Consider the following 27602-nt stretch of genomic DNA (forward strand, 5'->3'; position numbering starts at 1 on the left):
AACTGATGTTTTCTTTTTTATGATTGTTATTCAGCGTTGTCTTGCATCATCAATGAGTGCTGCGCCTTCATTCATATGTTGCTTTACAGTGTAAACGATAAATGAATATTGCCTAATACGAGTCTTTTTATATCAAACTAGTCTCTGTAGAACTTATTGTCTTGTAAGGCACCTTTCAGAATCCAACACTTGCGTACCTTGGGTAATTATTTAGTCTGCGGCAGGGTACTCTCTTCGTTTTGCTTCACATTCTGCCAGATTTCCTTCGTTTGCCTAGAGATATGCGCCGTATACGTTTTGTTTCTAATTTTTATCTGGTGCCACATTTCCGTCCGTCACATTTTTAGTTCTCTGTTATCTTAGAAAACTCTAATTTGTGTCTTTTGCTTTTCTGCTGCCCAGTACACTTACGTCTGACTTCACTCTCCCTCTCTTTTTATGCTTCACGCAAGTGCATTTGTTGCCAGCGTGGCTTTTTGTAGGCATTATTCTTTTCCTTGATACTGATTTTCTAACAACATAGCCTTTGAATTTGCGTCAGTGTTGTTCCTTTCCCCATGACGTATTCGTTTCCAGCCATTGTTGATTTATTTTCTCAAACAACTGTTGTTAGCTCTGTGTAAGAGAAAAGTAATCAACTTCTTGATAACCGCAGAAGAAATATTACACGTTTTGGTCTTATGCTCTTGCAGTCCTGTCGCATCTTTTACATGTCTTCATTTGAATCTACGTATTAGAGCAAAGTCTTGTTCCTTACCCAAAGACATTACAATTGTTTAGCCTAAGCGTCCCAAACCCTGGCACAAATTAAGACAGAAAAATCATGTGTATCTTTAGCTTCTACCGGCGTATTTTTGACAGTTCGTGGATGTACTGCCGATTCTGTGTCCAGCGGGGTCCGTTAGACATTAAAAACTGGCAGTACATCCGTGTTCTATTCTGTCAAAATTTTTTTTCAAAAACTTATTAATTACCGCCAGCTGTACTGACAGAATTAAGATGAGAATATTTGCAGTCAGGTAGCGTCATAAATAATTCAATTGTTTATGAATTTTGATCTATCTCTGTTGTTAATTACACCCATAGAGTATATATTGGACTTGTCATGACAAGCCAACTTTCATTTTGTGACTTCGCAGAGGGAATGATAGTTAATGCCAGAGGAAAGTGGCGCTTGAAGAAAATGATGTTTGAAAATATGGGTGGTACATTTGTTGCATTCTAAAATCCAGTATGGCAAAATTTGAATGGAAGGTGTTTCCTTCACCGTAAAGGCCCTTTTATAACACGTCTACTACGACCGTTCTTCACATCCTTCACACAAATACAGTACACACACAAATGTCACTGAAAAATGTTATCTTCATCAACGGTCGTCTGACCACTGAAGAACGAAGGGCTCTTTCATTATTCTTCAGTGGCGTTCATCATCTGATCCAGAATCTATAGCAGAAAAACAAAACAATTGTTTGCGTAACAGGCGGACATGAAATCCAATAATTCATCAGTTTCATTCGGGTCTGTGATGTCAGGTGTCATCGGATTTCAACATTCTTCTTGATATCACCGAAACATCTCTTTTGGCGTCTTCGAATCATTCTTTTGAGTCCCAAAAGTGTTATGGCTCCATCTGTTAGAGGTTGCTCCACTACGTGACTATGTGTCCAGCCAATTTCCATTTGAGTCTGGCAACTCATTCGAGGATATGTGCTACCAGTATTCTTCTCCTAATGATCTCGTCACTGATTATGCCCCTGAGGCGGACGACCAGCGTCAGCTTCTCCACTGCTACTTGTGCACACTATAATTTACGAGCACTTGCCTTTGTCTGAGCCAAGGTTTCTAGACTGTGTATAGTTATTGTAAGGGGCATGTGGCCCGCATTTCCGTTATCGTACTCAAGCGGCCATTCTTGTTGGTCAGGCTGAACTAAAATTGTATGGTTGCTGCCAAACTCCACCTAATTCTTTGTGACATTTCTGGCAGTTAGTTGACTTCTCTAACTGTAATTTGTGGTAAGCCATATATATTTGGAAACATCTTCAGCAGCTGCATCGTCAGTGCTAACTCACTGGACGCTGGTAATTCGGGTACTGGGCATCAATTTGAATCCCTTTACGATCCTGGGTCATGCCTCTGAATATCTGTACGTCTTCCACGGATAGAGTGAACAATTTCGGAAGTATTGCGTCCTCCTTGTAAACCGCTTTGGTCTTCATCTACTCTTATCATCATCGTTTTGGGGTGTAAAGCTAGTTCGCGTCCGTAGTGTAACACTACACGTGCACCCTGGGTAACGCTAAATGAACTAGCACATACTGGCAGTCAGATAATCTGAGGATCTCCTGACTATAAGACACTTTCAGTAAGAGTTATGTCACCAGACAGACCAAACGACCCTTCTCAGGTCCCTCTGACCAGGAAACTCAGACCCGTGGTTCGAATTTGTCACATGAACATAGAAGGCATAAGCTATGCTAAGTGCCAGTTTCTATCAAAACTATTAAAAAATGACAACATTGACTTGGTTGCTATACAGGAAACTCATTGTGATACAGTGCAAAAAAACATGGTTCAAACGGCTCTGAGCACTATGGGACTTAACATCTGTGGTCATCAGTCCCCTAGAACTTAGAACTACTTAAACCTAACTAACCTAAGGACATCACACACATCCACACCCGAGGCAGGATTCGAACCTGCGACCGTAGCAGTCGCGCGGTTCCGGACTGAGCGCCTAGAACCGCTAGACCACTGCGGCCGGCGATACAGTGCAACAACTAAATAAAAGGGGCAAAATACCAGGCTATGAACTGTTGGGAGCGACCCATCATAGGTCTTATGGAGTAGCCACATATGTCAAACAAGATATTGAAAACGCTTCCCTAATTTCTACATCCACCAACGAAGACATTCATAACGTTGTCACAAAAATCGGAAGCATTACCGTCTCCAATATTTATAAGCCACCTGCTACACATTGGCCAGCCCACGTTCTTCAAACTCAGCCACATCCTGCTGCATACGTTGGGGATTTCAATAGTCATCATGAACAGTGGAAGTACAAAGACAATGATGAAAATGGAGAAGCACTAGCAAAATGGGCAGAAGACGAATACTTATACCATGTATTCGATGCTAATGATCGATTTACGTTTAGATCAGCTGCCTGGAGACAGGAATACAACCCTGACCTGTGTTTCGTCTCGTCCAACAACAGAGACCAACCTCTCATGGTCTCGTGTAGAGTTCTGTCCGACTTTCCGCACAGTCAACACCGTCCAGTCATAACAGAGGTAGGAACTCAAATTCCCCTAACTACCTCTATTCCTCGCCCACGATGGAATTTTAAAAAAGCCAATTGGACTGGGTTCTCCACAGATCTGGACAAACGTTTGGGATGGATACCACCTACTAGCAAAAATTACCAAAGATTTGTTGGTGCCATGATAAGCACAGCCAAGAAGCACATACCAAGAGGGTACCGCAAAGGATACATCCCTGGATGGTCCCAAACAAGCGAAGAAATATGCCAGGGCTTCCTTGAATCAGGAGATCAGAAAATAGCGGATGAACTGCTTCACAGCTTGGATGCTGCCAGAAGACAAAAGTGGACGGAAACTGTAGAAAGCCTCAATTTCCAAACATCTAGCAGGCAAGCATGGTCACTGCTGAGAAAACTAGGTAGCAGCCCACTAGCACAATGACAAAAAGCAGCTGTAAGACCAAATGCCATAGCTGCACATCTAGTTAACACGTCTAGGACACCAAAGGATAAAACTCATACAATCCAAGTGAAGCGAGAACTTAAAATCTTAAAACATGAAGCCACAGAAACTGAACGCTCTCGCCCTTTCTCTAGCGAAGACATAGAAAAAGCTCTGAAAGATGTCAAACCAACAAAGGCACCAGGTTTCGACAACGTTCACCATGAATTCATAATAAACTGTGGCAAGTATACAAAAGTATGGCTGGTGCAATTTTTCAGAAACATAATGCAAACTGGCAATATCCCACAAGAACTCAAACGATCTCAGGTAATACCTATCCTAAAGCCTGGGAAGCCAGCTGACAACCCAAAAAGCTACAGACCAATTGCCCTGCTGTCTCTAATTTACAAATTACTAGAGAGGCTTATATATAACAGAATTAGCCCAGAATTGTTCAGGGCGATCCCAGTTGAACAGGCAGGCTTTTGGCCAGGAAGAAGTTGTACTGACCACGTGTTGTCACTCACTACTTACATTGAGGCGGGATTCCAGAGAAAATTGAAAACATCAGTCGCCTTTATTGACCTCTCAGCAGCTTACGACACTGTGTGGAGAGAAGGCATCGTGTACAAAATTCTTCGAGTAATTCCTTGCAAATCTATAGCACGCTTAATAGACAGCATGCTCAATGATAGGGTTTTCCAAATAAGTATGGACACTGACTACAGCTCCATCAAAAACTAAAGACTGGCTTACAAGGATCAGTGCTAGCACCACTGCTGTTTAGCCTCTATATTGTAGACCTGCCGGAAATACAATCAAGAAAGTTCGGGTATGCTGACGATTGGGCCCTCGCTATAAGATGTAGCACAATTGAAACATCTGAGGATATCCTAACGAAAGACCTGAAGATAATTGGTGAATATTTCCGTAAGTGGAGACTTCAACCAAATGCTTCCAAAACAGAGGTTAGTTGCTTCCATCTCAACAACAAACTCGCTGGAAAGGAACTCAACATTCGATTTGAAAACACCGTTCTCAGGTATAATAAAATTCCGAAGTACTTGGGCATGACGCTGGACAGAACAATATCTTTTAAAGAGCACCTAACAAAGACTGCCGAAAAATTAAAGACAAGAAACAGCATTATTCAAAAGCTCTGTGGTACTACTTGGGGAGCAACGGCCTCCACTCTCCGCACCTCTGCTTTAGCAATTGTATTCTCGGCTGCCCAATACTGTGCTCCGATTTGGCTAAACAGCCCACATGTAAAAAAGGTGGATGTCCAGTTGCATAACACTCTAAGGATGATTTCTGGAGTAATTAAACCCACTCCAACGCAATGGCTCCCAATATTAAGCCACATCCCGCCGCCACACCTGCGACGTACTGACGTCCTTGTACGTGAATACAAAAACATCACGGGAAATCGAAGCCTGCCAATCCACCAACACATTGAGGCTGCAAACACTAATAGGTTTCGATCTAGGAACCCGCCAACAAGAACAGCAAGGAACTGTGTACAAGAAGGTTTCAGTATCACAAACGCATGGTCTGAAAAATGGAATGCATGGCAAAATCATAACATGCCTTGCATCACACAAAAGCCACCTGGTTTTGACCTACCACGCAAAACGTGGTACACTCTAAATAGGATTAGAGCTCGTCATGGCAGATGTGCTTACTCCCTGTATAAATGAGGCAAAATACCATCTCCTCAGTGTGAATGCGGAGAAAGTCAGACCATCAGCCACATTGTTGAAGAGTGCTCCAGAAGAGCCCATAATGGGAGCCCCGACGACTTCCTGCTCGCAACTCCAGAGTCGATAGATTATATTAATAGACTTGATGTTTGTTTGTAATCCGTAAACTCTGTTATATTAGTAACGTTGGTTTGCAATTATTAACGTTTGTTATATTAGTGATTTGTCTGTTTGTTTCTTATGTGTCTGTATTACCATACGATAAATAAATAAAATCATCGTTTTACGTACTTAAATACTATTCAAAAGCATCGCTAACAGTGGAATTCCTAAGTACGTTCATTATTTACCCGTCTCAACTGAATCAAATGATTTGTATCAACGAATGCTAGATGTATGTTAATGTTATATCCCATGGTGTTTTTCAAGGACAAATCGAATAGTCTAGAACAAATAAGTCACAGGTGAGAACTGCTTTTTCAGGCTCTTGATAAAAGTCCAGTTCTTCAATGAATCGGTTTGTGATGACTTAAACAAAATATTTTGTAGATGTGCCATAAGACTTACGAGACAGTCATTATTGAAGTTTCCGCTCTGCTAGGATGAGAGTATCACTTCAGCATTTTCCCAGCCTTTTCCTATCTTTCCAATCTCAGTACATTTGTATATACAGCCTAAGAATTTTTATAGCTTCGGACATATCTCTTTAATAGTTTCAGCTTTTTTATCCCTTCCTAGACTCTTCTTGTTTTTCATTTGACTCAGATGGTTCTCTGTCCCTGTGATCATTACTGCAGGAATTCCTTCAGTATTGTTGATCTAGGATGGTAGTTATGCTTCAGAGAGTGCACTAGTGTTGGTGCTTCTTAATATTTAAAGGAATTCAACGCAGTAACTTCAGCACACAAATTTATTCAGAGCATCCATTACAGTTACAGTTATATTGCAAACACGTACTGCAGATGGTAGCACAGTCTACAGTTTTCTACAAGAAGCCAAGAGACGGCATAAGAGTCTCTTAATCCCCAACGTCCTTCCCACACTGGTCTCTGACAAGTGGTATAACCAGCTCGGCCGGTTGACAGATCTTCGTTCCATCAGGCTGCCGAAGAAAGATGCATCTTATTTTGTTGTCTCTGCCAAGCAGCACTTCTTCCACCACTGCTGCTCACTTCCACAACTGTTTTTGTTTGATGTCCTCCTGAGGTAGAACAGCTTCTCCAATTGTTGGTTTTCTTCTTAAGGAATATCCCGTAACCTTGTGGTAACTTCTTAGGAGCAGGAGGTATTCATTTTTCAGTCTACGTCAAATATCCTCGCTGATCTTTCGTCTCAGTCGGAATTCTTTGATATTTCTTTCCTTGTTGATGGTACTGGCCCACATGGAATAATTACCGGTTTGCCACCATTTAGGAAGTAGACTGGCGTCAACGCTGTATCAGTCTCTCTTTGAGTGACACGCTTGAGTTTATTGCGACTTCTCTTCCTACTAAAATGGTGTTTAGGCTATCTTCGTCCACCTGAGAGCGACCAATCATCTTCCTCAAACATATGTAGCCACCAGCCTTATTAGTTACAACTTTGTAACGGAATTCAACACAATCACTTCAGCGTACACATTTATTCCCAGCATTCATTACAGTTATAGTTACATCATATACACGTGCTGCAGATGGCAACACAGTCTGCAGTTTTCTATAAGAGTTTCTTATTCACCAACAACCACCAAACGGAGTATATACCTTGCGGTATAAATCACAAACGAAGTATAATAAGCTTTACTGTGACCATCTGACCTTCCTTGTTCTAAATCTTGGTTACTTTAGATGAGCAATCTAGCATCTTAGATTTCAAAATGTTCGCGTTCGGTTTTTCTCTAATGTCCATATGAGAAGCTGGTCATTATATTTCCTCACAGTCTTCTTCATTTCTTTTTAGACTATCTTACTTATGGCTTTACAGTCGGCTATGTCACTCTGCATTGGCTTTCATCTATGAACTGCAGGGTGCTTAAGATAAGCTTGCACTGTTTGTTTTGTTTCTGGGACGATATCGCCTTTGCAGTCTCCGGATGCTATTACTTTGTTTTAAGAAAAAAGCATTTCGGAAAGATTTCTTACATGTCTGTAGCTCATTTTGGCTTAAGAATAAAACGTTCTTCGCCGTTCATTTTCATTTTCAACATTACAATTTGAATTTGAAGGTGAAAATAGTTCTAACTAGTTCGTGATCGCTATACGAGTAAAATCTGTTTAGTACTTGCAGATCTTCACACCACTTCTTTCTGTTACGTTAAAGTCTATTTTTTTTTTTTTTACTCCACCGGGATCTTGTAGGTCTCCTTCTGTTGAATCTGTTTCTAGCAATAAGTATTTAATATGGAACAGAAATAATGAACATAACAATATGTTCTTGAAATCGCACTTACCTCTAAAACTATCTGTCAAAAATCATGATTTATAGTTGGGTATGTTATCATGAGAACGTCCCAACCCATAGGCCAAAAACGTTTTCTGATTACCCGCAGTAAACTTTAAAATTTTCTCCACGCGGGGGCAAACAGAAAAGTTTTGGGCTTTGCAGTGAATGTCAGTGTCCCTTACATCGAAAATGTTCCTTCTTTCATATAGTTGCCATTTAGGTCAATATGCTTTGACAACGTTGTTTCACTGAGCAGATGTCATCCTTGAAGTACATTCTGGATATCGTACAAACATAACTATTCCACAGATCAAGCAAGCAATTGACTTACGTTATTCTGCAACACATAACTACTAAATTTAAAAAAAATGATATCAACGTCATGTCTGGGCTAGATCTATGACTTGTCAATTACTCTATGTGTCTGATCTGTACACAATTTGATTTGCGCTAATGTTCCAGTTAATAATATTCGGAAAAGTGACCCGCTGGGTCATTTTGAATTACAAAGAGATACTTGGAGAGGTTGAAAATTATTTCCGAAAGGCTAATAGACAGAAATATATTGAATTTCTTCCTAGTATCCTATATACAATGAATCTGAAGAGAAGAAATTAATACCTAGCTTTCGTTCATGGGTGCTTCACGATTGTACCCGCGAGGCACTCGAAAGCCATTACAAGGAACCTGACTGACATATAGCCACAAGGCAGTGACGCTTTCAGCAGCTTCCATGAAGAGGGGATGCAGGTGAGTTATCAGAGTGCCTTGACTGTTTAATGGACGGCATCTTACTGAAGTCGACCGCCAAACTGTGGACAGTAGGAAATATGCAAGTATATCAGGTATGATGCTGTCCTGGTCATTTCGAGATGACAGGCGGATTCGATTTCGGCATAGATCGGATGTAGCTGTTATCCTAATTATCATCTAAGCACTGTGCCACTGTGCAGCTTAGTTGCTGTGTACACGTATGTGATTCCTGCACCCACTCAGTATTTTTTTTAAAGAAAAGAAATGTTGTCCTCCTTAACAGCTACACAGACCACTTGCACTACCATTACAGGTCGCATCTACGCAAAATCATGAGATAGCGTAATGTACCGCCTGTCAATTTTGCTTTGATAAACATCTTGGAGAATATCCAACAGTGAGTTTGATCACCACTGCCGACATACACGAAATAAATCGAGCAATCCTGTTACGTTAAAGTGGTATCTGTTTTTGCTCGGAGTCTTCTGTCAGAAACTGTGACTGCATATGCTAATGAGATCGATACCAAGTCGAGTTCCAACATTGTCTCGAAGCAGGTGGTTCTTCTTGATATAAAGCTATTACTTCGCGCTTTCTATGTATCACATGGCGTTGTTGATTACCCCCTGTTATACAAATGGAACCACCAGTAGAACCAGAATTCATACGCTGCAGTCCAATATCGTTCTGTAATCGGTCGCTATCTGGATTAGGTTTTGCGTAATGTTGTTGATAACCAGCCGACGTAACCGCTCCCCAGTTCTGTATAAACTATCTATAGGCGTCAACCATCCACACATTACTGATTCGGGTAACACTCAGCTTTCCTTTTTTAACTCTGTGCTTTAAATTTTTCTTTGCAGGGCGTACTCACTGTTCTTGGAATCACCATGCCGTCTTCCTTCTCAACACCCATCAGTCTTCCGGCGGTTGTTTCATTGGAAGTTGTTCATGTGTCATGAGTGGTCCAACGAGACTCTTCTCCTTCTTATTTATATTACATTTCCTCTGACTATTCTACTGTTTTTCCACAGTTCCAAGGTCCTGGTTTCTTAAAGAATTGCAAACGTACAGCAGAGAACAACTAAAACATGGTACTCACCCTGTAGCCCTTCTCCCCCATGGCGCCGAACTCGCCGAAGGCGCCCTTCTCTCCCGTCGGTCCGGGCGGCCCGTCAAAGCCGATCTCTCCCGGTGGCCCGTCCATGCCTCGCACGCCTGGGATGCCCGGGGCCCCAGGCGAGCCCTTCACGTTGTCGCAGTCGCATCTCACCGGGCTGCCCTTGCACGTCTGCAACAAACACAAATTCATCTCATAAGAAACTGTGCTACGTGATGTAAACGGAATGCGCAGGACTCATACACGCAGAATAACAGCGCAGGGCTTTTAGTTAGAACACTCTCAGTTTACTGAAGGTCACATTACAGCATTTCAATCTCAGTTTATTTATGGGCACATTACAAACAGTACGGTAGACCTGCAACACAAGATTATGTCGTTATTGTGGATAAATTCAACTTCGGCGGCAAAGCTGAGATACACAGATTATAATTACTGAAGATACCATTATAAATAGGGTCGATAATGTGCTATGACGCTAAAATTTTAGGATATCCTGATTAACTGCCAGTTAACTATCAGAAATACTTCACGCATTGTTTGAGAGCCAAATCGAAACTCTCTAGAACCAGGATGGTTGCTTCCTGGTAACCAGAAGTTAATAGTTGTGAATAAACAGAGACAATTAGCAGGCAACGTACAAAAATTACCTTTTGTTGAAAATATAATTATGTTGCAAATATCTGTGTGTTCAGGGCAACTGCGGGTGCAGAAGTGCTATTGTGGACTGAAAATCGCAAACAACTGAAGATCCTTTATTTTGGACCACAATCGGTTTCGTAGCTTTAAGCCACATCTTCAGGTGGGTGTATAAATTATGTCATATGAGACTCAAAAGCGGGAATGGATACCAGACCCTACATTCATTGTCCAAATAATAGTAATACGCTAAGTGAACGTATTGTCAAATTGTAAATACGCTACATTACTATTGTCTGGACGATGAATGATGGGTTTCTATCCATTCCCGCATTTCTCATGTAATTTATACAGGGCGCGGCGTTTAAATCCGAACAGATCCGAAGCTGAATTTTCCGCCGTATCGTAGTTCCGCCGGAGCTCGCGATTAGCATTCTTGTAAGCCATGCACATCTAGTAAACAGTCAGAACTTCAAAATGGCCGAGTTATTACGGACAAGAGCAAAGTACAACCGAAGAGCCGCTCTTACCGAGTCTTGGCGCTGGGTGTTCGCCTACTGAAGTAGCTCGATTCTTCGGATACCCAAGATCAACTGTTTACAATGTTGTGGCCAAGTATAATGCTTCGGAGAAGTCAGGAGTTCACGTCCTAGGTGTTGTGTCCAGTGGTGGTAATATCATGCCGCAACATTTCTTTGAAAAGGGACGAACTGTCACAAAAGAAGTTTGTCTGAAAGTTTTGACGAATGTCGTGAAATCGTCGATGGTAACTGAGGCCTCGGGGAGACAATATGTATTGCAACAGGACGGTGCACTGGCTCTTACGAGCGATTTAGTCCAAAGCTGGCTATCGGGTAACGTTGACATGTTGTAATCAGAGAAGTTCTGACCCCCGAATAGCCGGGATTTCAGGCCCCTCGACTACTGTATTTGGAGCGTAGTCGAAAGAGTTACCAATAAGACGAGGCACCCTAATGTCACATCCCTACGCACAGCTATCGAAGCAGCATTCGCGAATATGAACAGCGTTGTTTTAAAGAATGTGTGCGATCGCTTCAGGACAAGATAGGAGGCGGTCATTGCGGTTGAAGGGGGTTACCTCGAGTAATGAAAGATACAACTACTTATATGTAAAAGGATTTTCATTTTTATTTGTATTTTGTTTTAATAAATTTGCATAAAAAGAAGTTTCATTTGTCCGGATTTTACCGCCGTACGCAGTACACTCACCTGAAGATGTGGCTTCAGTCTACGACACCGACTGTCGTCCAAAATGCAGGGTCTTACGTAGAGCTGTTAGCGGTTCTTATTGCACAAGATATAATTATGTAATTAGAAAGATACAGTTTGCAACAGAATTTAGGGTGCACACTATTCTAAGCTATGCCAAAATGACGGCGTACATTGTAAAACTTGTTACTGTACAAATACACAAACAAAAATAAATAATAAATAAAAGATTCTGATTGTCGTAAATATCGTTAAGCCGTGACCGTTATGAAATACGCATTTAATCTGATTGTTCAGAGCGGAGTGGGTCTTTTCTTTGTCGGCTGTGCGAGACCAGAGAGAAGCACTAACTCAGCTGGCGAAAGCAAGTCGCTCATCTGTCTCTCTTCTTCTCATATGGGTGTAAGTGCTTTTTGACTGGTAACTAGTATTAGTACGATATCACGTTCTGTCAGGTCCAGTGGGCTGAAGATTGAAAACAGACGAAGATATGGATCCCAAGACTGTTAGCTGCTTATTCTCAGTCTCTTAGTTAACATTTATTTCGATTTCTGTAAACAGTTTTAATATGTAACAACGATAGAACATTTTATAATCTGTCATTACGAAGAAGCATGCTTTCTGTATTGTTTCTATTAAGTTACTCACGCTCCTGTAAACAGGGTATCTTGTATAACATAGCTATGGTGAAATATATAAGGGGTTTCGAAATCCCCGTTGCATTAAATGCCTCTAGTCAGGATTGAATAGGAATCACTGTGACGGCGAACTCTTAACTGCAGACGAGACATTTTCATGCTACATGTAAAACAAAAAATTTCACTCCCTCGATTCTTCGATAGTAATTCACTGTGACTCTAGTAATTATTAAATTTCACACTATGTAATGCTGAAACACTACCTAATCATAACTCATAGTTTCAGAACTGGAACACAGTGTGGACCAACAGTGGAAGAAGAATCACCGAGTGTTCAGTAGGAACGTGAATGCTGTATGTTTCGTTTGTCACTTATCAATGGATACTGATGCTAGATTAATTATTCGACTACAGACATAGTAATTACGAGAGGGATAGTGAGTGACTATCGCTCATTCAATAAGTTGGACGACAGAAATACATCCGTGATTGTTTTTGTAGCATAGACGTAAACTCGCATTTAGAATGTTACCTAGACTATCTCTGCAACAAACATCAAAGTAGAATCGAAATTCAAAGACACTCATTGTACACGCCATATGATCAAATGTACCCTGACGCCCCCATGTAATGCGAAAATGACCACTACATGTCACGAGAGGCGGACCCGCCAGTATGGAAGAGGTGGGAACAACTGTGTAGTTACTAGGGAAGCATCAACAACAAAATAGGTCGATCAGGATAGCCCAGTGACTTCGAACGTGCGCTTTTCATTGGCTGTCACCTGAGTAAAAAATCTGTCAGGGATATTTCAATCCTTCTACTGTTGCCTAAGTCGACTGTTAGTGATGTTACTGTGAAGTGGAAACGCGGAGGAACAACCACAGATAAATCAAGAGCAGGTTGACCTCATGTACTGATCGACAGGGACCGTCGAGCACTGCGAAAGGTGGTTGCAGAAAATCGTATGAAATCAGCGGAAGGAATGGCACGCAAGTTCCAAAGTGCTACCAGTAGTTCAACCAGCACAACCTCTGTGCGTATGGACTTAAAAAGAATGAGGTACAATGGTCGAGTAGATCCTCATAAACCACACATTCCCGTAGTTAATGATAAGCGAGATTGAGCTGGTGTAAAGAGTGACGCCACTAGACATGGTATGACTGGAAACGAGTGATTTGGAGCGATGAATCACGCTATCCCCACAGGCGATCCGATGGAAGGGTTTGTGTATGGCGAATGCCTTGAGAACGTTCCATGCCATCACGTCTAATGTCAACGGTTAAGTGCGGAGGAGGTGATGTTACGGTATTGGGGGGGGGGGGGGATAGTTCTTGGTTAATTGTGATCCTCCCCCCCCCCCAACTGAGCTTAAGAAAACTCTAGATGCGGAAGAATAAGAACACATTTTACAACATTGTATACAGCGTACACTAGAGGAACAGTAAGAGCTCGGAGAAGACGACCGTATCAGCATGATAATGCACCTTATCACAAAGAAGCAGAAGTGAGGCGATGGTTTGTGGACAATAACGTTTCTGAAATGGACTGGCCTGTCCTGAGACATGATCTGAATCAAATGGAGTACCTTTGGATGAGTTAGAATGCCGACTTCACTCCAGACCCCAGCGTCAAACATCACTACCTTGTCTGGTTTCGGCGGTTGAGAAAGACTGGGCTGCCGTTCCACCACTGATATCCAGACAGGTCAATGAAAGTGTCCCCTGCAGAGCTGAAGCGGTCGCAAAGGCGAAGGGTGGACACTCCCAGATTAAAGTCCAATAACAGGTGTCCAGATACTTTCGATCAGATATTGTAAGTGGCTCACGATACTTAAACAAGTTTCGTAAAATACGATAGTACACAAACACATGTGTTATTCCCATGCTGTTAACAATCGCAGATTTTTGTGTGTTGATATAATGAAGCGATAATTTTTTTAATGATACCATGCGCCACTTTTAATGACATTGGAGACACTCTGACATTGGAGACACTCTGAGAATCGTTGTTTTGCGACATTGTTCAGGTTCGCGTTAGTAATGAGATTTGCCTTAAAAGAATTAGAGAATGATGTAAAAGTGAAAGCAAAGACTGTCGGCATATCACAATTTCTCCTCTGTCACCACGTGGACAAAAAAGGGCGGAAGCAGTCCCATGCAGTCAGACTTTATGCCAACGCAAGCGTATTTAAAGTGTTACTTTTCGAAGTGTTAATTTTAAAACCACAATATAATTATATTCATATTTTTGAGGACTGTCAAAAATCCAATAACATTAAAAGTTTATTACTGCCTTTAAAAACGTATTTCTCTCAGTAACTCGTTTGGAAGGGGGAGTAAGCATGAGCCGTATTGCAAATTATCCATACCTTCGTGTATTATTTGTCAAACCAACGTTCTCGGCAAATCAAAGTACCCAGAGGGGTGAATAGTTATCATAATATGCTGCTCTCACATTCGCGTTTGCGGTCTTTTGCTTAGTTCAGTTGGTGTAACCAATGTCATTCTCGGTACTTTCGTAATACGATCTTTAGGTGAACTTGTAGGGAACCGAATGCGGCAACAACAAATCAGCCACTACCCTGTAAGACACGGCGTGGTCGCATGATGTCATGACCAGCTTACTTGATATAGATCGAACAAGTTCTCCCGTCTTAATATAGAACGCCTCATCTAGTGGCCAATGGTCGGAGATAATTGGTTGGCCATGTACGGCGAACGCTGTCCGAGAATAATAACAGTTTCATTTACTTCTCCCGAATGCTGCGCCATTTAACAAAGTGATGTATCTATCGAACGAAATTTCAAATTATTGTCCAAGGCTAAATTACAACGCTCATTCGCCAGCCAATATTTCGTTCGTGAATTAGTTGCAGAACAGAAATCATTCCTGCGGAATGGAACCATAGGATGCAACAAATACAACTATGTCAAACGAAACGAGTTGAGCTGAAGTTTCAAAAGTGTTAGCGATTTAAATGTACAAACATTGTATTTAAAACGAATTAACAGATTTTCTGAAATCTTTCAGTACTATTGCCGAGCTACGTAACCTGGCGGTTATCGTTTTGGATTGGTACCAGGGAAGAGCGGGTTTTAGATGCCACACTCAACATTCTGATAACCTTTCCTTGTGTTTACCGAAATTATGTCTGGTGAATGCCGAAAAGATTACTTAAACAAGCCCAACAATCGTTTCTTTCTATTACTCTCTTTCCAACTTAACTAGCGCCCCGCTCCTAATGACCTTAACGCCGACGAGAAGTTAAACCCTAACCTTCACACATCTTGAACCACTTTTAGAGCATGACTTTGCTCGTTGTTAAGGCACTTGACCATGAAACCCCTTGAGTACACAGAATTGGCTATTTAGGTCTCGAGTATTCTGCGGTAAAATTCACTCACAGTTAAAGAATTCTTTGTTATTCGGAAACTACACATTGTGCCTAAGGTTCCGTTTATCTTAATTCATGGGTCTGCTAGCTTATACGTTGTAGGAGAAGCTAAAGCATGGGTTGGTACGTTACACGAAACCGTTTCAGTTAAGTGACTATATTGACTATTTAAAATACTTCCCGTTGTATACAGAGCTAAGGATTAACTAAACAACGAAAGGAAATATGTCCAGAGACCGTCAGCTTATCTTTGGATGTGAAACCCAGATCCAAAGGGAGACTGGATCTCGAGTACTTGATGTACCACACAGATGGGTGAGTCGGGAGATCGCCTCCTCCACGTATTTCAGTAATGGTGATAAATTTCTTTATATTATTTTATTCCTATTGTTTCTTCCATTTCTTGTCTCCGTCACACTTTTTCTGTTTTTATTATGTTTCATATTCTTTTTCAGTAGCGCATGGGTAGTTCCAAGGGGTAAATTAGTAAATTATGCGCCACCTACGTCCTCCAGAAACAAGTTCAGATCAATATGCAATGTCGAAACGGATGTCGGCGAGGGACGAGATCATAGCTATGTGATGGGTCGTTTAGGAAATAACAAGAATAATGTACAACTTGTTTCAGTAAAACGTTGTGTAAAAACAGATCATTTTAGTTTCCTAGATGACATATCATAAATAAAAGGTTTAGAAATTAGAAAAGTTCCACTATGAAATTTTCTTTTATGGTCTGGATTGAAAGGCTTAAGTGACAGGGAAGTGGCACTGGTATGCAATAAATTTGTATTTGCCTATATTGCTACTTGGTGCATATTGACGTAAGTAGTCATTTTGATGTGAGGAATAGCTTTAAAGCATGGCTTTTTAAAGTCTTACTGTTGCGTGTGTTGCGTTCAAATCGATAAACTGATATGCTGTTCTGTAAAAATTTTGGGCGTTTTTTTGCCAATGGATATTCATTCCAAGTTGATGGCTATAAGGATTACGCTCATGGGCATGTGGAGTAAATCATGGAAGCGAGGGTGGCGAACCTGCAAGACTCTACAACTACCATTTTTTATGTAAATATATAAATGAGTTGGTCACTTGCTAGAGATTTCATGCCACAAAAACAAGCCTAGAGTAATGATACAATTGGCTAAACGAAAGGTTTACCGCAATCACGGGAAATCACTTCTAGGAGTTTGTTTAAATGGCTCTATGGGACTTAACTTCTGAGGTCATCAGTCCCCTAGAACTTAGAACACACATCTATGCCCGATGCAGGATTCGAACCTGCGACCGTAGCGGCCGCGCGGTTCCAGACGGAAGCGCCTAGAACCGCTCGGCCACACTTGCCGGCCACTTCTAGAAGTGTATGACAGTTACGTAATAAATAAAAACTCTGTGCTCCAGATTCCAAAGGGGTCCAAATCCCGCCCCTCCCCCCCCCCCCCTCCCCGCCTCTCCACTTCAGTAAGTTGCGGACGCCAATTAGTACGCTCTTTCATTTTCAAAATCAAGAAATGAGTGGTTCAATAGAATGTTACTTCTCATACAGACGATCCACATGAAGGACATCTCACAGTTGTCTTTCTCGTATGTCTAGAAAGGACGCACGTCAGCATACCTAGCGAGAAACGTAGGACAAAGAGTTTGCAACAGTTTTGGAAGAACACAGGACTATGAGGGCAGTATAGTCTCTGGAATGTTTCCCGGATACCTTACGGCCATTAATCCTCTCAGCGAATGCATCTAAGTGATTTTGTTATGAATTCATCCTCTGATATCCCATTCCTCTGTACATGATGGCTGTCGATCCCGCAGTCGACAATGGCAAAATAACTTGCCTTATCAGTCGACTATAAGTGCCCGCAAATGGTTTTAAGAGCACGGCCAAGCCTTGAAAGAAACTCTACAAATGCACTACAACTTAGGTAAGCTGAACATCTTTTGGGACACATGAGTCGCCGTTTTCGCTATGTGAAATCTTCTTCCTTGCATCGTCGACGGTAGGTCTAGAAGGCAGTACAGATTCCCGTGTAGACCTCTTGAGCCCTGTAGTTTCTGGTTAAGTGTGGCGGTTGTGAGGAGAAACTACTAGCCTGGACTCTCCCTCAGTGGGCCCCAGTGGGCGCCCACGGGGGCGAACAGCTGAGGGTAGGAGGCGGCCAGCTGGTGCCAAGCGGGAGGCCGCCGGATTCCTGGCCTGCGTGGGGAGACCAGGCCGCCTCGCTTATTACGCAAACACCCAAACCCACCTGCTTGGCTGCGTAGCTGGCGGGAAACAATTCTGTTACCTCATCAGCACCATTCATTTGCAACTCATCAACTCAGCTAAACTGCCCCGTATAACTAGACATACTGAGGTTAACAGGACCACATGTATACAGTCCGTTGTAAGAATAGGCAAACAACACTGGATAATAGACCAGGTAAAGGAAATACAGGAATTTAGTAACAAGTGCAGCTTCCTGTTAGAGTAGGTACAGTTTTAGCACAAGCGAGGGGAAAGATGATGGACCTGCAGTGATTCGATCTTACGATTTCAAAAAACTAGCATGATCAAGTGCACGAATCTAAGAATTTTGTGGAAGAGGCAGAGCAAATGCTTTTTAATTTTGTGTTTCTTTCTTGTCAGACAGTAACGAGGCTATCGAACTGTTTCATTAAGTGTTTTCCGTGTCCTCATCTGGAAGACGAAGTGGAGCCGTTGCGCATTGTTCACCTTCTTCTACTTGTGCCTTTGTCCCTAACCGGTGGAGGGTTGACACGGTTATTAACGGATTTGACAGAGCTAGTTTAAGGGGTGGCTGGATGCATTTCCTGTCGCCACCCCATCACCCGTGTTGTGTTATTCATCTGAACGCGAGCGGAAGTTTTCCAAAAGTTTGCGAATCGTATAACTGAGGCTACACTTGGGTACCACCTAGTGGGGTGTAGCAACCCGCCTAAAAACCACATGCAGGCTGGCCGGCACACCACTCTCGGCGTTATCCCGCCGGGCGGATTCGATCTGAGCCCGGCATACCTTCCCGTCCTAGAAACAGCGCTTAACTGTACGGCTATCCGAGCGGGTAGTTACACATTATTCGACAAGTATCACATATTTCTTTGTCGAAAATGCTGCCGTACCACCATCAGATACTATGAAAATCTTCATTATTACTATCAGTTCTCATTGTTACTAATCACCTGACACATGAAGTTTTACGAGGAACGCACTGTATCTGTGTAGATACTTACATAGCTTAACTCTCACTCTAAATATCATAAAAAACACAAAATGACTAACAAAACTCAATATTTTGAAATCAAAAAATTTTATTTTCGAAAATATGACTGTAAGCACTATATGTGTTTCGCTTTTTGATAGATATTACATAATTTATGACTCTTTCGAACCTACTGCTATTTATTATTAGTCAGTTTTTTTATATATAAGTTAATAGTTAAACACAGATTGTACATGAACACCGAGTTTCACAAATAAATAACATTGATGGGTGGTAGAACACGCATATCTGCGGCTTCAGCCATTCGAGTTGGAGTACTTGAAGCACCAGCTGATCAATTTTGACGAAACTTGTGACAGCATAAGCATTTAATTCGAGGTCGGAAGATATTCACGCACTGATACACTATAAATATAGAGGAAAAGAAAGAATGAAGTTTAGATGGAGTCCAGACATTGGTATCACTACAAACGGAACCCCAGCTGCAGTGCGCAAAGAAGGAAAAGAAAATGGAGAATAACGTTTACAAAATAACAAGTCCGTCTCTCGTATGAAGTGATCAACTGAAATAACAGAAAATAAAACCTTAAGGGATGGAATATCTGAATCTCCATCATTCCAAATGCCGATGCAGTGTCTTAACCACAGTGCTGCCTCGCTCGATAAGCAAAATGCAACATTTCCCTTCTCGTCGGCAACCTATACCACAAGTCTGTAAGTGAAAGCGTAGTTGATATAGGGGCCCGTCAGTAAACTCTATCACCGGAGTACGCAACCTTTTAACTTTGACCGAGCGACGTGCCGTAAGTATTAAGAAGATGGTCCTTCGAATGGGGCAGGTGGAACACTAACCTAGCTAATCCGCAGCGGTCAGTCACACAGTCAACAACCTTCTGATTTAACTGAGAAGTCGCTGACGTAAGCTGGTTCGGTACTCCGTGGAAACAAGGCAACGAGTGAACAGGTACCGTGAAAGTTGCAGTAATTTGTTTTTTCCCTTTATTTGTGACTCTCTCTCTCTCTCTCTCTCTCTCTCTCTCTCTCTCTCTCTCTCTCTCTCTCTCACACACACACACACACACACACACACACACACACACACACACATAACATGAAACGTTAGTGCTCGCAGGGACACTATTTGACAAGACAGAACTGTGATACCACATATTCTTTAGGAAGAGGAAATCAGAAAGATTAATATTTAGTGCTTGTCCAGTGCTTATGCCATACACATAACGGCGGTTGTAATTATACGTCTCTGAATTTTCCTGCCAAATAACGAGTCGGTTCTCCGGTGGTGAACAACAACGAAGTCAGTTCAAGAGGGAGTAAAAGCTCAGCTGAGGAAATCGGCCAGGCCATTTCAAGAAAACCATTCTATCGTTCGCTGCATGTAGAGAAACTACGGAAAGAACCGGAAGCGGATTTGAATCACGCTTCTCCAAAAAGCGATTTATTGCTTCAATGACCGCGCCATCACGATTGACGGCAAAGAAGAGAGCGGCAGTGTACCACCGGGAGGGCGTGCGTGGTGGTGATAGCATCAGCACGCGCTGCTGTCTCAAGCGGCTGACCCCTGTACAGCCCGGAGATTTCTGAAGAGAAACTCCTGCGTCGCTCATGGACGCTGTGACTCGAGAGAGCGCAGGGTATGCGCGGGTTCAGCGTGATAATGGAGACACTCTCCCAATACGTGGTACGTCCCCCTCCCCCCCCCCCCCTTTGCATCCCAAACACGTTGGCTGCTCCTGAGGATGCACATAATTAATGAGTGGTAGTAAAACAACATAGTTTTCGCAATTCGTAGCAAACGAATTGTTTCAGGCCCTTCACAGACGTTTGAGGACAATCGCGGACCCTTGACTCTTTACGTTGTTCTCACCCAAATGAATCGATAAAATTCAAATCCTGAGATTATGAACCACAAGCCCCCGTCAGGCCATCCGTTTTAGGTTTTCCATGATTTGCCTACATCTCTAATCATCTTGTCTTCAACGGGACTTTACTCCCTAACCTACCTTCCTTCCTTCCTTCCTTGTGTGCATGGGTTTTGTCATCTTGGAAGGCAAAATTCTTTTCCGGTAACAATGCCTGCACCATTGGTTGAACGCTGTCGTTTAAAATGTTCTCCACCAGCCTATCAACCTGAGAAAAACGCGTTCGTAAACGTACTATTTAAAAGTAAACTGGGAAAAAAAATTGAGTAGCGCACCGAAAAGTCCGTAACAGAACATACTGGACTGTATACCAAAACCAAATGCATATTTACCGCCGCAAAAATATGAAGAACAGATCACAAGAAGTTCTCACTGACGAATCTTCATAAAGAAAAGATGCGAAACACATATTGCGCCCTACTGAAAGTCTTATTTACTCACAGATACGACCTCCCAAGCGAAGACAATAATCATAATCAAGATAGTAAAGAAGTAACGGCTGTAGAAACACAAAATGACGAAAGACATTTGTTGGGTATAACGAAAAGAAATAGGAAGATCAATAAATGGGCAAGACAGTGTACAGGTGTTTAGGACGTCGCAGTTACTGTTACGTAACTGAAACAAAATGCACCTGGCTTATAGCCATACTAGCTAACGTAAAGTGAAGAAGAATTACAGGACGTGTAAAAAGGAATGAAGTCCAGTCTCTAATGGCTACAGAATAAGGATTGATACTGAACTGAAGAAAGACGATAGTAATGAGAAGTAGCAGGAATGAGATTAAGCTTAGCACCATGAAATAGACGAAGTTACACAGTTCTGCTACTTTTGAAGCAAAATAATACATGACAGACGAAGCAGGGACATAAAAAGCAGATTAGGACAAACAACGAGGCCATTACTTGGCAAAAGGAGTCTGTTAGTACCAAATATCGGTCTTAATCTGAGGATAAAATTTCTAAGAATGTACGTTTGGAGCACAGCATTGTCTGTTAGTGAATAATGGGCTTTGGGAAAATAGAAAGCGAAGGGAATCGAAACTTTTGAGATGTGGTGCTATAGAAGGATGTTGAAAATTAGATGGATTGTTAAGATTATGGGTGAGGTGGTTCTCTGTAAAGCCGGCGAAAAAACAGACATACGGAAGTCGCCGATAAGAAGAAGGAACAGGATGACAGCAAATTTGTAAAAACTTCAATGGAACAAGGAGATTGGAATGTATCCAACGAGTTGGAGAGGTAGTCATAAGAGAGGAATTCGCGGCGTGCCGCATCGAACCAGTCAGGAGCATGACGAATTAAAAAAAAAAAAAACCGACATAAGGTGGCCTAACGAACGTCTTTTCTCAGTTCATCGCTCCGGTGGCCATCCGTGGAGGAACTGGTATAACGCTAAGCGGACCGCAGCGAGTTTCGCGGTCTACGTGAAACCATCAGTATGATGTCGTAATTCAACATGGATAGGTGGCACAGAAAATCAAAAGGGCATTTCTGGGTCAACAAAAATTTAAGGTCGTAATACGTGGAAACGTCTGGAAAACGTTTTACCCATTAACAGATGAAAAATAACGATGACATTGATGACGGTAGGTTCAGACGAATGCTGCTATGCTGCTCATGGTCTGGAAGAATCTATTCCTATGCGAAAACAGCTATAAATATAGTCTCCCTCTGCCACATGTTTGTTTTCGGCATAGTTCACATATTAACAGACACACGCTTCTCCCCCCTCCCCCCCCACCCCCACGCACCGAATCAAAGTGTTAGGAGAGGTGCAGGGGGACAGGAGGAACCCAGCCGGGCTGTGTATCGGAGAGGCTGCCCGGCGGCCATCCGTGTAGGAGCTGGTGTAACGCTATGCCGACCGCAGCGGGTTCTGCGGTCTGCCCGTGACTCACCGCGCGGCCATTCGCCCGGCCGGCTACAGGCAAATGCAACGCTCTTCATACACCTGCATCTCTGTCCACTATGCCAGTAATCTCTGTGACCCACTTCCACATCTTACCGCTAGTTAAACTTGTCCGGTTACTGTTTCAACAAAACTCAGCAACACCCTAAGCTCGCTAGCTACCCACTGAATGAAATGGTGAACTGGTTAATTCGTGCTGAAACACGATTAACCTGACACTCGAAACAATGTTATCTGCGTTTTGTTTAGTTGCCCATGTATTGCTAAAGACACCAGTAAATAAATATACGTGAAGCTTAATGTGGTGTCACCCCCAGACACCACACTTGCTAGGTGGTACCTTTAAATCGGCCGCGGTCCGTTAGTATGCGTCGGACCCGCGTGTCGCCACTATCAGTGATTGCAGACCGAGCGCCGCCACACGGCAGGTCTAGAGAGACTTCCTAGCACTCGCCCCAGTTGTACAGCCGACTTTGCTAGCGATGGTCCACTGACAAAATATGCTCTCATTTGCCGAGACGATAGCATAGCCTTCAGCTACGTCATTTGCTACGACCTAGCAAGGCGCCATTACCAGTTACTATTGATGCTGTAAAACATGTACCGTCAAGAGCGATGTTCACCATTTATGGATTAAAGTTAAGTATTCCAGCAGCTACGTACGTTTTTTGCTAAAGCCTAATTTCCTTGACCTGTTCCAGACCTCACGCCAGCCTACGTGAGCTAAAACGCGTGCCTTTCGGCTTCCTCTCATGCAGGGTTGGCTCTCTTACCAATCCACAACACTTAATGTTTATCTCGGAGGTCGTCACATGACATATAGGTGTAGCCTTAACATCTTCATCAATTTTATTTATATTTTATTTATTTTACTTGGTCATTGCTAATAGCTAACCATTCCACCTATGTAGTATCCACTTCAACACGTATCCCGTAATATATTTAATTTATTATATGGAGTCACTTATTCCTACAGGAGATAGTGTTAGTCAACATTGGAAGAAAATTTCCTATAATTACATGTCCTGGAACCAATACCTGTTGAGAAATATGCCGCTTTGCTTGCAACGAGTAACGTGTAGTATTATGTGGGCAGATGCAAATCCCCGAGGAATCATAGAGATGAGGCATTAGGATCGCTTCAAAATCATTGTATACGCAGTAATATTAGATGGCATATTCACTGGGCCATACACTTTGCCAAACGGATTATCAGGTGCTATGTATCACCGATTTCTGCGCGACGAATTACCAGCGATTTATTATTATCGTATGCATCAATTACAGCAATACGCTTTTAGCAAAACAAAGAAATATATATATATAAATGAACATGTGAAATTATATATAGTACACAAGTTTTAAAACGGCTGAGACTACACTCGGATGTTGATGGACTCGATCCAGTGGAGAGCCTCGTGGGGTTCTTGATGGAGCTTCTCAATGCCACCAGGGAAGCGTCTGATTGGACAGTCATTCACAATGTGGCTCATTGTTTGGGTGTCACCACAGTCACTGGAGAACGTAACCCTTGCAGAGAGACGATTGTGGTTCATGCACGGCGGGGCACCGCCCCGTTTTAACGAATCATGCGACAGTACATCACTGCAACATTTCGAGGGCGATGGATTGGTCGAGGGAGCTGCACGGTCTCCCTGTGCATCTGGTCTGAATCCGTCTGATTTTTGGCTATGTGGCAGTGGTGTTTGCCCAACCCATCAACAATGTGCAGAAGTTCAAATGGTTCAAATGGCCCTGAGCACTATGGGACTTAACTTCTGAGGTCATCAGTCCCCTAGAACTTAGAACTACTTAAACCTAACTAACCTAAGGACATCACACACATCCATGCCCGAGGCAGGATTCGAACCTGCGACCGTAGCGGTCGCGCGGTTCCAGACTGATGTGCAGAAGTTACTGGAGCCTGTGTCCAGTGACTCTCGGCAAAGAAGAGGTGAATGGAACATCAGGATCCGCGGTAACCACACGCAAGACTGCCTATTGTGCCTATTTGTTCGTAACATATGGGAATGAGACGACTAACTGAATCATATCTCAACAAGTATTGGATTGCGGACATATCGTTACCAAGAACGTTTCTTTCAGCTTTGACCAATACTACCTCCTGTCGTAATATATAACATTTTTTTAACATCCAACATATTGGGATGAGGATGGGGCACAAAATAGGCTAGTTTCAAAACTCTGGCTGTTAATTAAAGTACTAAAATAAGGCGCCCAAGGGTGTATGAACAAAGGGCGCAAAGTTTGAGTCGAAGTCTCGTATGTAGTCTAGGAAACGAACGGTCGCTACAACTTTTAGCTAACTCAGTGCAGTGTGTTTCAGGCTGTGCCCTTTAAGGAACGTGTCTATGTTTCCCTTTCTTCATCTAAACCAAAATAGGGGAATGTTCGACTTGTTCCTTCGAGAAGATAACGAATGATTCCTTATCATGTCTTTGTTCTACAAAGATACGGTTTCGTTTCCATTACTGATCGAATACCACATCAGATGATTTGGTATGCTCTTCACGATCATCAAGTTTCTAAAACCCACGTCAACTGGGTAAAAATCGCTTGTAAAACCACCAGCAGCCGGATGTGAACCTCTGCAGGACTCATTGACAGTTTCCCTGTGACAGCTGGCGTTCATCAAGTCTCAGCACCGTCTCCGCTGCTCTTTGTTACCGTAACGGAAACCATAACGCACGACTTACAGATGTGAGTACCATGGACTACTATATGCTGATGACATGATGCTTGCTGTAGATACCAGGGAGGATCTTGGAACTCAAGTCCAAACACGGTATAATCGTCCACAAAGACTTGACCTCCTTTTTTACATTCACAACACTGAGTACCTCGATAGTTCTCATCTCCTGGAACTACACAAATTAATGGAGCTTTTCTTACCAAGGTGGACACATTCCGATATCTAGGTTCTCGACTACAGAGTGACAGCTATGTGAATGACGATGTTGTGAGCAAGAATCAGAGTGACCTGGATGCGACTGTTATTGTCGTCGAGGCTTTCCCGGCTTCATGTCGCTACCAAGGTTCTCAAGTGTACTGCTGCATCCAATCGTCGAAGATCCGGCAGTACACCCGAGAACCTTGGAAGCATTACTGCTATTCTTTCTGATCAGAAGATGTCTATCTGCCTAAAAAATCAAAGATGTACCGCACAGTGGTGAAGTCAGTTGCATTGTATGGTACCGCGTGTTGGCCCACACCTCCAACCGAGTGTTGGCCCACACCTGCGGACGGCCGGTGTGGCCGAGCGGTTCTAGGCGCTACAGTCTGGAACCGCGCGACTTCTACGGTCGCAGGTTCGAATCCTGCCTCGGGCATGGATGTGTGTGATGTCCTTAGGTTAGTTAGGTTTAAGTAGTTCTAAGTTCTAGGGGACTGATGACCTCAACAGTTAAGTCCCATATTGCTCAGAGCCACTTGAGCCACACCTGCAACTGCTGAGCACTCACTACATGTCATGGAAATGCGGAGCTGAGAATCTCATTCGGCATTTCCCTGCTTGACCGTATCAACAATACAACGATCCGACAACTAGATGGAATGGCCCCAATCAATGAGAAGATGCAAGAATGGAGACTTCGGTGGTACGGACACATCATATGGGCATCACCTACTTGTCATCAGCTCAGCCTACCATCTCACTGTCGAAGGCCAGAGACAACATGAAAGACCTAAATTACATTGGCTAGGATACAATAAGCGCAAATCTAAGATCAAAAAGCCTAAATTAACGGGCAGGATTAGACCTTATGAAATGGCGTGCATTGATCCAGAAAGCGTACCCGCTCCAATAGAAAGCTGTTAAGAAGAAGACTGACCGAATATTTACCTAAAAATGGTACTTGGGACTTGTAAAATGTACAGTCATAATTTAGTCAGAATTAATGTAAAACCAGGCCTCGGTGGCCGAGCGGTTCTAGGCGCTTCAGTCCGAAACCGCGCGACTGCTACGGTCACAGGTTCGAATCCTGCCTCGGGCATGGATGTGTGTGATGTCCTTGTTAGGTTTAAGTAGTTCTAAGTTCTAGGGGACTGATGACCTCCGATGTTAGGTCCCATAGTGCTCAGAGCCATTTGAACCATTAATGTAAAATCTTGTGAATTGCAGTCTAAATTCTATATCTTAACAGTGCTCACAATATCACGTAAAAACATTTGGCGTGAACCTGGCAATAGCGACTCTATTAATCTTATCTTTCTCATACATTCTACATCACACAACACTGTCTTAGACACAGGTCTCTGTGTGGTATATTTAAACAGTACATTAAAATCCACTAGATGTATTACGGTGAGATGAATATCAATTGCTATTTCATTGAATACTATGAGTGCTCGTCAACGGGACGTTAAAGACTAACCATACTTCCCTTTGTTCTAAGAACGCTGTTTGTTACGTCATCGGTTCGTAGACTATTCCACGGGACTGTATGGTTCCACAGAAACGAGATTCTAGGAAAGTATTTTTTTAGTTCCGCAATTAAATGAAGATGGTGTTCATAAATGAATTGTTCAACGGAATAAAGTAATAAAAATTGTACGTACGCGTACGTGGTACTAGGAAAGCAATTTTAAGAGTGTTTGTGATAAAAGTATAAAGTCACTTGACTGTCGCGTTGCGAATACGTGATGATCATCAGTCAAGTCAGTTGGAGTAAGGGCTACAGGGGTTTGCTTGTATTCTTGAGTATTACGTTTCCATATAGTTTGTGAATCCACATATTACGTCACGTCTATGATTGTAGGAAGTGATATCACCAGAACAAGCGACCTGCGTAACTCTCGAATGTTCCGAACCTCTCTATCTTTTTTGAGACTTGCAAAAATACTGTTATGAACTGTTGTAACAGCTCGTCAGCCTACAAAATTCCTCATCGTTCATCAGAAAG

The 27602-nt window shown here is 42.6% G+C and overlaps 1 protein-coding gene across 1 annotated transcript in view; it reads right to left on the reverse strand.

Annotated features, from left to right (window-relative positions):
• LOC126191497 (collagen alpha-1(IV) chain-like) overlaps positions 1 to 27602 on the reverse strand; it is a 594967-nt gene that overhangs the window by 255759 nt on the left and 311606 nt on the right. The window contains exon 2 of the mRNA XM_049932389.1: positions 9690 to 9878. Coding sequence (XP_049788346.1) covers positions 9690 to 9878 — 189 coding nt within the window. The remainder of the gene's footprint in view (positions 1 to 9689; positions 9879 to 27602) is intronic.

This window comes from Schistocerca cancellata, chromosome 6, assembly GCF_023864275.1.
Source record: "Schistocerca cancellata isolate TAMUIC-IGC-003103 chromosome 6, iqSchCanc2.1, whole genome shotgun sequence".
Taxonomy (NCBI): domain Eukaryota; kingdom Metazoa; phylum Arthropoda; class Insecta; order Orthoptera; family Acrididae; genus Schistocerca; species Schistocerca cancellata.